General features: G+C 35.5%; 1 protein-coding gene across 3 annotated transcripts in view; it reads left to right on the top strand.

Moving 5' to 3' along the window:
• The window catches only part of LOC306862079 (ankycorbin-like), a 32,878-nt gene extending 30,612 nt beyond the window's left edge, over window positions 1-2,266 (top strand). For all 3 annotated transcript variants that reach the window (XM_079404699.1, XM_079404697.1, XM_079404698.1), the window contains one exon: window positions 129-2,266. In XM_079404699.1, coding sequence (XP_079260825.1) covers window positions 129-206 — 78 coding nt within the window. In that variant the 3' untranslated portion in view covers window positions 207-2,266. The remainder of the gene's footprint in view (window positions 1-128) is intronic.
• Window positions 2,267-12,056: the final 9,790 nt, after the last annotated feature.

The raw sequence follows: 12,056 nt of genomic DNA, 5'->3' as shown, positions 1-12,056 counted from the left end.
TACAGTGCACACATATCAACAAGTTATTCTTTTGAGTTTGCTTCCATCCATATACTGTTAACTTATTATTTGTGTTTTTTCTCTTAGTTCAGAATATCACTTTTAAACTCTCTAACCATTCTTTTTAGGGCCAGATGGATGAAGATGTGCAAAAGGCTTTGAAGCAGATACTTGTAATGTGCAAAATGCCATCCGAGGCCAAGTGAACGAGCCAGTATTACAGTTGTTCATGAACTGCCAAAAAACAGTGATCAAAGGATATTCATCTGAGAACTAAAGTCCAGAAACCATCAATCAGAATGACACATGTAGTAAAGCACCGCAATTGAAATCACCATTGGCTTACCCCTGATATTTTGGAAATGTATAGCAAACTTGAATAATTTACGAAAAGGGGAAAGCAATTAATGTGCGCACAATCTCTCAGCTCACACAGTGCCAGAATAAGAAACACAATCTACAGTCAATGATCTTATGAAATCGGTTTTGATATTTGTTTTATTTTTGTACATTGTTAAAAAATAATCAGTATTTGATCCTGTTGGGAGGCAATTATAATTATTTTGTCAGTTTGCATTGCGGTAGAATGTAAAAACAAAACACAATGTGTATTTTCCTGCATAGCACCTTTTACAACTGTGTTTTCTGTCTTTTTCAGTTGTAGTGTAGTGCAGCCACCTGTAGTATCCGCATGCTGTGAAAAGTCAAGTGGCTTGATGTTTGTTCTAGGCCATTGCGACCTTTTCAGTAGTGAATTCTCCACTTTTTCAGGGTAGGTGTTTTTGACACAATGTCCATGCGCAAATGCACTTTTCTTAGTCAGTAGTCGGTCTTTCTTTGATGCCAGCATTAACCTGCCATTTCTAGGGCACCTGATGGGTTGTGTCCATGTGCCTCTACTCATTTTTAAAGCCCCTGGTAATATTTTGGAGGCCATAACATATGAAGCTGCACTACATTTCTTTTGCATTATGCTAGGTCCAACCAGTTTTCTGCACTAAAACATTTTAGTTTTAGAGTTGCGCATCCTAAATATGTTGTCTGTAACAGTAATGAAATCACTGCATGTAACAATTACTGTAGTTAGTAGTGTACTAAAGACTCCAGTGACACAGTGAGGGGTGAGTTAGCCCCAGCACTTCAGTGTAGTTGTGGTTTTAAACAAAAAACACAACGACACTGAATCCTTAAATAAGGATTGGAAAGGATGAGATGGAATTTGTTAAACATTCAGTGTATGTGTACTACATCAGTGTAGGGATAAACACACTTCCCCACTTTAGGAGTTCCTGAAATGTGGGCCATACGAAGGATTTTTGACACCTAAATGGTTGTAAGTGTTAAGAAATATATAGTAGCACTTGAAAACCTGCTATTCACCTGTAGAGCATGGTGTAGATGTCATTTTATCCATGCACTAGCTCGTTACCTGGTTTAGTACGGTGTTGTAGCTTTTGAATGTAATTTGAGGGACGCATATGATATAAACTTGTTTATAAGGAGTAATTGCTTTCATAGAAAATATAGCTGAGCTTTGTATTGAGTGTCCATTACCTAGAAATAACACTTGTGTGCCATGTTTGCTTTTTGTTTTTTTATCCATTACAGTTGCTTGCTGAGTGCCATTGCATTACTGAACAAGTAATAAAAAAAAAAAACATTTGTCATAGTCTGAATTGCATTAGAAAATGTTCAATAAATATCTGATAACTTAAGTTTCTGAAGTGAAAATTGTAATGCAAAAATAACTGCCCTGTTGAATGCCCATGATATTGTTATTGAGCTCCTGTGTCATTTCATGATCAGTTCATAGTCGATTTAATTGTTTTTCGTAATGTATTTGTATCTGTGTTGAGTCAGACAACATGCTGTTGGCTGTTGTATCTTTTGCATAGTTAATAAACTTATGAATTGGTTCTTATTTGTCTTCAATGAAGCACAAAAAAAAATCTAAATAATATTGGGATTGGGAGCGAGTTATGTGTAGCGTAGCTTAAATAATGTAGAAATATTACAGGTTGTTCTAGGCTTATATAAGAACATTTTGTGCAACAAAATGCTTTCCAGCTATTGATTCATTATTTGTATTCTACAAATGTGAACACCGCTTCCCAGAGGCAGGAAGAGCTCAGCCCTGGCTTCAATTTCATGACAAATGGCGATTCTGCATTGAAGTTTTATTTTTATTTTATTTGATATTATAATCTGCTGGAACACTGTACCTTGACGCTCAAGCTTCTTGTGCGTCATCAATAAACTTGCTGTGAATTCAAATTAGCCCTTAAACCTTATGACTAACAGTTCTGTGGCAACACTTTAAAATACAATTTCATTAGTTAACTAAATTAGTTACATGAACTCATTTAAACTACGTTTAAAATCGAATACATTTTTACAATAAGATGTAATTGAGCAATGAACAATTGTATTTGTATAAACTAATATTAACAAAAATTAATAAATGCTGTAAAAAGATATTGCTAGTTAATGTTAGCTAAGGTGTAAAAAGGATAGTTCACCCAAAAATGAAAATCTGATGTTTATCTGCTTACCTAGGGCATCCAAGATGTAGGTGACTTAGGCACAGACACGTTTAATTTGGTTTTCCATGTGTTTTTTTTTTTTGACTCAAAGCCGTGGGTCCCATTGACTGCCATTATATGACTGACAGACTGCAACGGTTTGAGATAAAAATCTTTGTGTTCTACTGAAGCAACAAAGTCACCTACATCTTGGATGCCCTGGGGGTAAGCAGATAAACATCAGATTTTCATTTTTGGGTGAACTATCCCTTTAAATAATGTTTATAAATGACACATTGTTGTAAGGTGTAACCAATTCAATAAAGTTAATGTAATGGCATTGTTTTTAATAGTGCTGTAGGATTCTTATCAATATTGATAATTTGTAGTAGCATGTCATGCTTTATAAAACTATTCCAAAACAAGTCCTGAAGCTGTAAAAGTAATGCAGTACAAATTGAAGAATTTCATATTTGATATGTCTCCATCTTATAGTTCTCTCAGAGAAAACAAACACAAAAACAACACAGGCCAGCATGTGAGTTCCATTTCCTGTTAGTAATTTCATAAAATTGCTGCTTTGATGAAGAAGGCTGCTGTCAATGTTTCTAGATGCCATTTTGGCAAAGAGAACAACTGTCAGTGCCTGAAGGCCGATCCAGAGACAATAGTCCATCTCACTCTGAGCACACAGCAGCAGAATGTTCTTAGATGTCATGCCAACTGAATTCTGGGTAATGTCACCACTTTACCCTGTGAGATGACCACTTTAAAATGTCATTTTCTAGCTTTGTTCAAAGAGAATACCATCTAATAATTCAAGCAAGTAGACACCACATTAGAGCACTAAACACTGAAGTGTCTGCCATGGCAGAAATACCAGTAGCAGTTTTATAGGTTTAGAACTCTGTGCTGCAAAAACAGCTTGAATAATCCCTCCGCATCCCACCTCTGCTCTCGACCCTTACTGTTGTACACCAAAGTAAGCGTTGTCTCAGCTAGATGGTGCTGTTGACCAATATTCCTTAGAAAAGTTCTTAAGAATAAGTTAAAAGTAAGCTATACAACAAATTATATTCAGTTAATAAAATGAGTTCAGATGCAAAAGCCACTAAGTGCTGTTTGAATTTTTCTTCTAAAATGAGCATTTTTCTCAGGTACCTTCATGTGTAGGTTCAATAAATTCACATTAACGGCAACGAATAGGTTCTTTTCATTGCTATTAAAGCAAAATAACTAAACACAAACAATACTCATTTTAGAAGAATATTTCAGATGGAACTTAGCTGCTTTTGCATCTGAACTCTTCAAATATGATTCGGATTAAAAGTAAAATCGAGTTGCATTGCTCCATTTTATCCTGAGATTTTCATGCTGTATTAGGCCTACATTACGATGAATGAAAAGTTTAATATGTTCATATTTAAAAATGCCTTCAAAAGCATAAATACCATGCAATAGGCCTATAAATGTAATCAGAGCAATGCAGTAGATGTGAATTCAGTTAAGTTTGGACTCTGCCATTTGTGAACATCATGATAGTGACAAATATGGCATGTAATAACTTGAATTACACTTCTCTCTATTTGCAGATGCATTTCGCCTTCAGAACGACTGCATGCGTTCTCCAAACCTTCATCGTCATCACAATCTGATATGCCTAGGCTAAATGGATCCAGATGTAGTAATTGCATATCAAAACAGATAGGATAATAGTATTAATGACATCATTCCCAGATCTGCTGTCATTCTCTTTATTGAGCAGACTATAAATAGAAGAACACTGTGAACTGTCACTATAGTGAACTCTCTTAATCCAGTTTTGGGACTTTCAAGCCTCTTTAGTCTCGTTCCCTCTAATGGCTTCTTTTATATTCAGTCACACCTGACTCATTGAAAATCAAAGTGTGGAGGCCCCTTCTAGTGACTCCAAACTAGCAGGAGAATCAACCTGGTGAGGGGGCGACTGTGTTTGCAGCCAAGTGACAGGGAATTTATGGGAGCACTTAGGCTTCTAGGGAAATAAGTAAGAAAGAGCGAGCAAAAGAGGCAAACACTTGTCTATGAGTGGCTTATTAAAAAGGTGAGAAGTGAGTGTACTGTCTGGAAGGGGGAATAATTGTGCTCTTAAAAGGGACTTCAAAAGGCCAGTCGTGTCGGTGGAAAACCGTTAGCAACATGTGAAGAAAATGGCTATCGGCATGTGGCGGATCAAACCGTCTGGGGCGGAGGAACGGCAGACACCATATGCCCAACTGTCCTCTTGTCCATCGTTGTGTGAAACCACATTTGTCTCCCTGCTGTTATGTTCCGTGAAACGTGCTAATACGGCGCAATAGGGTTGGTTATGATCTGCCCTGCCGATAAATCACTCAATACGTTCGTTTGTCAAGATTATGCGGCAAACGCAACTGCCTTGTAAAAACCGTTTCTCACGCCGTAAAATCAGAGGTATTTAATGCGACAGATGTTTTTTTCGCATTAAATACGTTTTTTCACAATGTTCCATATGCGCCAGTAGTTCGAAATGTCAAGTTAGCTATTAAATATCAAAGAAAATATGGGCAGGTCGATTATTCGATTAGAATATTTGTTTTTTTCAGGGTCGGAGTTCACATATTGCTGTGGTACTGCTTTTTTTTTTATTAATTGTGTTATTATTATTATTATTATTTACATAACGTGTCTCCCAAAAGTTGCAGTTTGAGCTGGTTCATAGGCTAGTTTCACAACGATTCTGATTTTTTTAATTTTGGTTACATTATTTAAAAGTTAAAAAAAATTGTTTAGGTCTACTCAATGCAACCTAGCAACCAGAATACCACACTGAAAAGTTGTAAAAATGTTTTGTGTTTGCTGTGTAATCACTACTGTAGCATGGATAATAATTACAGTCACAAGTTGTACTAGTAATAGTAATGTTTAGTAATAAATAGTAATGTTTTGGGCTATTACCAGCAGTTTGTTCTTGATTTCAGGGTAAAATACATTTTCATTATTACAGCAGAAAATGCTGCGAGATCTGTTCCGCAGAGGCTGGCAAAGAACCAAGCTTCCTTCCCTTGCTGGTTCTCCATTGCAGTAGGGATTAGATGTTCTGTGCAAGTTTATTCATGGTATTATAAAATGGTGATGTAGATTCAGTGGCTTACAAATGGTCCCTTGGAGGATAATGAAAGTAAAGAGACAAGTATCAGGGGTTTTACTAAAAAACTTCACTGGATTAAGCAGCCATATCAAAATTATGGTCTCCATTGAATTAATTCCAACTACTCCAGATGTGGTTTGTCATGGGACACTGGATACAGAAAAGCCTTAAAGGGATAGTTCACCCAAACATGACAATTCGGAGATCAATTCTGAGAACCTGTGACTGACTTTTATTGAACAAACAACAACTTTTGTCTTAAAATAGCCTATATATTTTTAACATATCTGTAACAAGTACCCTATTATTAATTTTTCTACATTTACTCACTCTCAAGCTGTTCCAAATTAGATTTTCTTTCTTCCGTTGAACACAAAAGAAGATACTTTGAAGAATGTTGGTAACCTAACAGTTTCTGGTAGCCATTGAATTCCATAGTATTTTTTTCACACTGTGGTAGTCAGTGGCTACTGTCAACTGTTTTTAAAAAAGTTTGTTTTTAAAAGAAACAAGGTGATTCTCCCATAAAAACAGCACACCAAGGGCAGAATGTGCTTTTTCTTGTTATAAAATCTCTTGAAGCATTAGAAACCCTCTAGAACTGCTTGTATTCCTCAGTCAGATGTTCAGAGATTGATTACAAATTCTCACTTAGCACCTCATCATATCCAAGTCTTATTACTCCAAAGGCTTTTTCTCTAGTGGCCAAGTCTGGCTACTTATTCAACATCTGAAGGCCTTTTATTTTTTATTAATTGAGGTCTTTCAGCTTTTGACTCTTTGACAGGGATCTGACAATGATTAAAGAGAAAAAAAATGAATGCATGCAAGTATTTCAGCCTTCTCTGCAGGCTCTGACAATTAATAGTAGACCAAAATAACACATAATATAAACATCATAAATTTGTATAATAAATGTTGCTCATTTTTCATTGCAAATATCTCACTCAAGATATTTTTATGGCTAATATAATATAACAAATAATTGCAATAAGGGTGGATCCATCAAACTGCACTAGACCCATGTGTTTCTCATGAGTGTCAATGTGCTATTTTGAATCTGGAATCTCAGTCCTTTCAGCTGCAGTTTGCTTTGTCTTGCATTCCTTTTATCTCTCACTTGATCCAGATACCATCTGTACAAATTGCCAATGCCACAAATGTATATATTTTTTTTTATGGTAGATATGGAAACTTTTTAATACCATAATGTTTATATTTCCATGTCGCCTTGAATTATTGTTTAACAAAACATGGAATTGTTTATTCTCATACTCTTCCACACAGGTGCTGCTGAGTGTTTATGTGCAGCCATTGATTTTTTGTAGGAAATCCCACATCCTGCTTCCCATGAGACAAAGGTAAGAACCCCTTATGTGTTCACCGGAGCTCACAATAGATAACCCACACTGTGCAATCCACAACCATTTATTCAAATACTGTAGAGGAACCACTGCTAATTTGTTAAATGTAATGTTTTGGGTTAATATGTAATATGTTAATTGACATTATAATGTTAATTAGCACATAAAAATATATAATCTGTCTGTCTATATAATCTAATCTATCTGTTACATTTGAAGGAAAACTTTAAACACTTAAAAAGTATTTACATTTTTTCTTCAAATGTAACATGAATGTGTGTGTGTATATCTATATATATATATATATATATATATATATATATATCAAGACATTCATAAATATATACTGTGTTACATTTGAACATACTACATTTAGCCTAAATCTAAAACTACATCTAGCCTATAGGCTACTACAAGATTGGAAATGTTTTTACCTGAAATACATTTTGAAATATATGTTGGTGTATGAGCGTTGAAACTAAATATATTTTCAATTTTTTTAATGTCACTGTTTATATTTAGCATATATTTTAAATATGTTTTGGCCTGAAAAAAACTGCTGTCTTGGCCTGAAAAAAATTGCATGTCTTTGAAAAGTGCAATATTTGACCCCACATTATGTTTCCCATTCGCATTTAACATGTTATTATTTGTAATTTCATTGGCAGTCTCTTGTGCGTTTCACCACTGATTTATGAGTCCCTCTTTCTCGTATAAAAGTTTTACATTTATTCACTTGGCATGCAAATTCATACAAAAAGTCCTGTTTATTACCTGTTAGATAAGCCTCACAGTAACATTTGCAGGCTTTAAATGAACGCATTTAGGGTCAAGCAAAAAAAAAAAAAAAAAGCCGTCGTCTTAAATTATCCAGTGCAATTAAATATGAGCAGAAGATACCACACAGGAGAAATAAACAGAGGGAGTTATCAGGTCCATTGGACCGGGCTCATAATTGAACATGAGACACCGCAAAAAACACTAACAACCCGGAACGTCTGAGATCGTGTGCAGCTGAGACCGCAAGCAGAAATGGATCTTGGATGTGATGTCTGTTGTAGAAACTCAAGAAAAAGAAATGTCAAAGCAAGATGACTAATCTGTGGGACCTGGATGTTTTTGTGCAAAGATAAATCAAGTGAACCAACGTCAAGTCTCGTTAGTAAATGATGAATCAGGTTGAATATTTTGCAAATATGACCCGGAGCGGTTTCCTGGAAAATCTTGACATCATTTACACAGCTGCTCATGTAAACGGATCATCCAGAGCCTTTATTACACTTGAGAGCCCTGCGGTGGAGTTTCCTACAAGTGGTCAGGCTTCACCTTAGTATCCGTCAGGGAGGTGAAGACCTCCCACTGGTGTCTGGGTAGAAACGGACCAAAGATAGACAGGACTAAATGTAAGATGATGTTTTAATGACATTTCATAATGCTTTTAGCTGCTCCGTGTGTTTTTCTCATTAGAATTTAGACAAAGTATGTTTTAGTTCAGCATTAGACGTCTTGAATTCCACTCTGAGGTTTGTCCATTAGTTCTATCTCATTTGCAAAGTCTAGAGGTGCCTAGCATGTTGACAATTTGACTGAGAACTTTGATTAAAATGAGAATGTGTTTGAGCTCATCCATGACTTGTACCTTAAACCTGACAACATATCCCTCTCGGAAAACTGATCCTGATGATTCTTCTAACCCTTCCTGCATATTTCAAGCTCTCCCGTTCCACAGAGTCTCATGATCGTGTCCGACTCACACCGAAGCCACAGTAAGTTTCAATCATTTAGATACAGTCTCGAGGATGTGTCCTGCAGTAAACTGTTCTGGATGACACTGGGTGCCACTGACGTTTCATTGGAGGTTATGGGAGGTGAGATAAGCCGAAGGGAAGAATACAAACCGAACACTTCAAAGCACAACGTGCTCACTATGTCATTGTAAATGGGTATACGGCCAAACTACCGAGGGGAAGAAGATAATGCTTCAGAAGTATTTGAAAGCTGGAGATAAAAATCTCATCAGTGCCTAATAAATAACCTTCTGTGGTAAATAACCAATTCTCAAATAACTGCTAAGATGAATTTTGTTCTACCCACTTAAAAGATAGAAGTACTTGCGTTGTCCAATCTATAGACTTTGTCTGTTCCCCGAATAGCGAGGTCAAAATATAAATTTAATGCAGGATCTAGAAAAAATCTGATCGTGATTAAACCAGAAAAACGCAAAATAAATGAACAAAAAAATTTTTTTAAAGCTTGGGCTCCTAAACATTAGATCACTCACACCCAAAGCAGTTATTGTAAATGAAATGATCACAGATAATAATTTTGATGTACTCTGCCTGACTGAAACCTGGCTGAAACCAAATGAATATTTTGGTCTTAATGAGTCTACTCCACCAAGCTACTGTTATAAACATGAGCCCCGTCAGACTGGTCGTGGCGGCGGTGTGGCAACAATATAGAGCGATATTCTCAATGTTACTCAGAAAACAGGATACAGGAGGTTTAACTCATTCTAAATATTTCTGCACACTGTTAGATATGCAAAAGAAATCTCTCCTATCTCTTGCTCTGGCTACTGTGTATAGACCGCCAGGGCCATATACAGATTTCCTAAAAGAATTTGCAGATTTCCTCTCAGATCTATTGGTTAATGTTGATAAAGTGCTAATTGTCAGAGATTTTAAGCATATTTTATTCATGTTTCAACTGTAGCAGTGCAAAAGACGTAAAAGATGTTAATTATAATTTTTTTAAAGATTTTTTTTTTTTTTTTTAAATGATTTTTTAAAATTAAAAACCTTAGGATGTATGACATTTTCACAGGACTACCTTTTTGTGTGTGTGTGTGTGTGTGTGTGTGTGTGTGTGTGTGTGTTAAAATTATTGTTTTAAAAAATAAAATTATTGTGTGTAAAATTTTGTAATTTACAGTAAAAGAGCGTTCCTAGATGATCACATTTAATTGTCATTTAAAATGAATAAATTATATATATTTCTGTTGGTTAGTTCATTATGTTAACTTTTATGTTTTTTAGTTTATTAGGTCTTTTTAATGTCATGTGTTTTACACTGATGTTGTGTAGTAATTGTGTGGGAAACGCAAACTGTTTATGTTCATTAGTCATAGGTCAAGTAAAGGTTAATTTTGATTAACTTCAAGTCAGCTTGTTGCTTTGTTTTACCATTGATTTGTATTCTTTTATTGATTTATGGCTGCTAGGTTGGTAACATTATATCAGTTAATTAACTGTCAAATATATCCCATACTTCTTGAAATTACCATTCTATTCTATTCCATTCTATTCTATTTTAAAGAGTTACTTTCTGACAATAATAGCTGTCATTAAAAAAAAAGTCTAAATATAATTTTAAAGTACAGAGCATAAAAAAGCTGATGTATCATACAGTAATGTAGATGTCCATTGGCTGTTATTTATTGCAGTGTTGTGTCTTACAGGCTGTGCTCATTTAATGTTTTCTGACAGCACTTCCAGACTGATGAAATCCAACCTTTATGGCTCTGAAATATTCATGCCGATGCTCAATGTCTTTCCACTCTGTAAGTATTCCATGCTATGTGCTTTGTTCATCTTGTTCCAATTTCCCTTAGTGAATAGCCCGTTAGTTTTTAAGATAATGAGGGAGTTCATCACTCTTTTGAACTTTTGGGCATTTTTGAACTTTCAGCTCTGTCCAGGGATATGTAAATCATATTACTATAATCACATTAGGCAGTATTATCTGCTGGTTAGTGTAAGTCCACAATCAAGTGTCCAACCAAACACTCATTTCTAAATGACAGTAATCTTGGTTCGTTCTTCACTAAGTGGATTTGAGGTTTGCTGGTTTCTTGTTTGTGTTTCTCACAGCAGGAAAAAGTCTAACCTCACTTTTATAGGGACAATTTGTTGCATATTTGTTGTGTGAGAAATCAACAACAATTTAAATATATTTTAATTGAAAGAAAATGGTTGGATTCAACATATTAATATTTTGCATGTTAGGAATAGTTCACTCAAAAATTAGGATTCTATCATTATTTATTCACCATAATGTTATGCCAGAGGAACAATTTGAAATTTAAGCCATTCACTGAAAACCTTGGAAGAGAGGAAGTCATTTTTGGAACATCATGATGGTGATGACAGATCTTTGGGTGAAATAACCCTTTAATTTCTGCCACTGAGTTTATTTTAACCATTTCAACCACCTTGATGTAGAAGCAAATGAAGAAGCCCACCAAAATATGATATTTTAAAGGAGAACAAAGCCATTTTTAGTAATTGAGTAGCAGTACTATGCATTTGTGGTCCACTGTAATAGTAATAATAGAATAATACTGTAATAATACTGTCCACTGTAATAATAGAATGTTTATTCATATTTTGAATTAGCTTTTCATTTTGTTTTTTATTTTATTTATTTTAAGTTTTAGTAATTGCCAAGGCATCGTTTCTAATTTTAGTTTGTTAGCTAATAACAACACATGTTAGCTAATAACAACAAATGAGACTTTATTGTAAAGTGTTACCAAAGATAACACCGGTGTGGTCTCCCACCAGCGAATCTGTGGATTTATCGAAATGATGAGCACAGGTCACAGGAGCCATAAACCTTCAGCATTGTAAACTGACAGAACAAATGCATGGTGAGGAGATGAAGGTCAGGAAAGGGAGTCACAGATGCGCAGAGCATTGGAAATCTAGCTACAGCTGCTATCTCCTGATGCTCTCATGAAGTTCTCACAGACAGTGGTTCATTATACTTCAGTATATGAGTTGCTGGTTGTGCTGAAGGCTCTTCTTTGACAGTACCAGGCAGAGAATGTCAACACTGGGGCGGGACAAGATTGAGGGAGCCTCTCTAGAGTAATGTTCACAGCGCTCGGGGAGTAAAGGCCTGTCTGGATGAGTAACAATCCTGTCTGTCTGAAACAGTCCAGCAGCCCCTCTATCAACAGCCAGAATGCTGTTTTCCTCCAGAAATAGAGGTCTGTGCTTTATGGTTTCTATGTAGGTG

The sequence above is a fragment of the Barbus barbus genome, assembly GCF_936440315.1.
Source record: "Barbus barbus genome assembly, chromosome: 43".
NCBI lineage: Eukaryota > Metazoa > Chordata > Actinopteri > Cypriniformes > Cyprinidae > Barbus > Barbus barbus.
The sequence above is the reverse complement of the archived record's forward strand: the minus strand, read 5'-3'. Positions and strand labels throughout refer to the sequence as shown.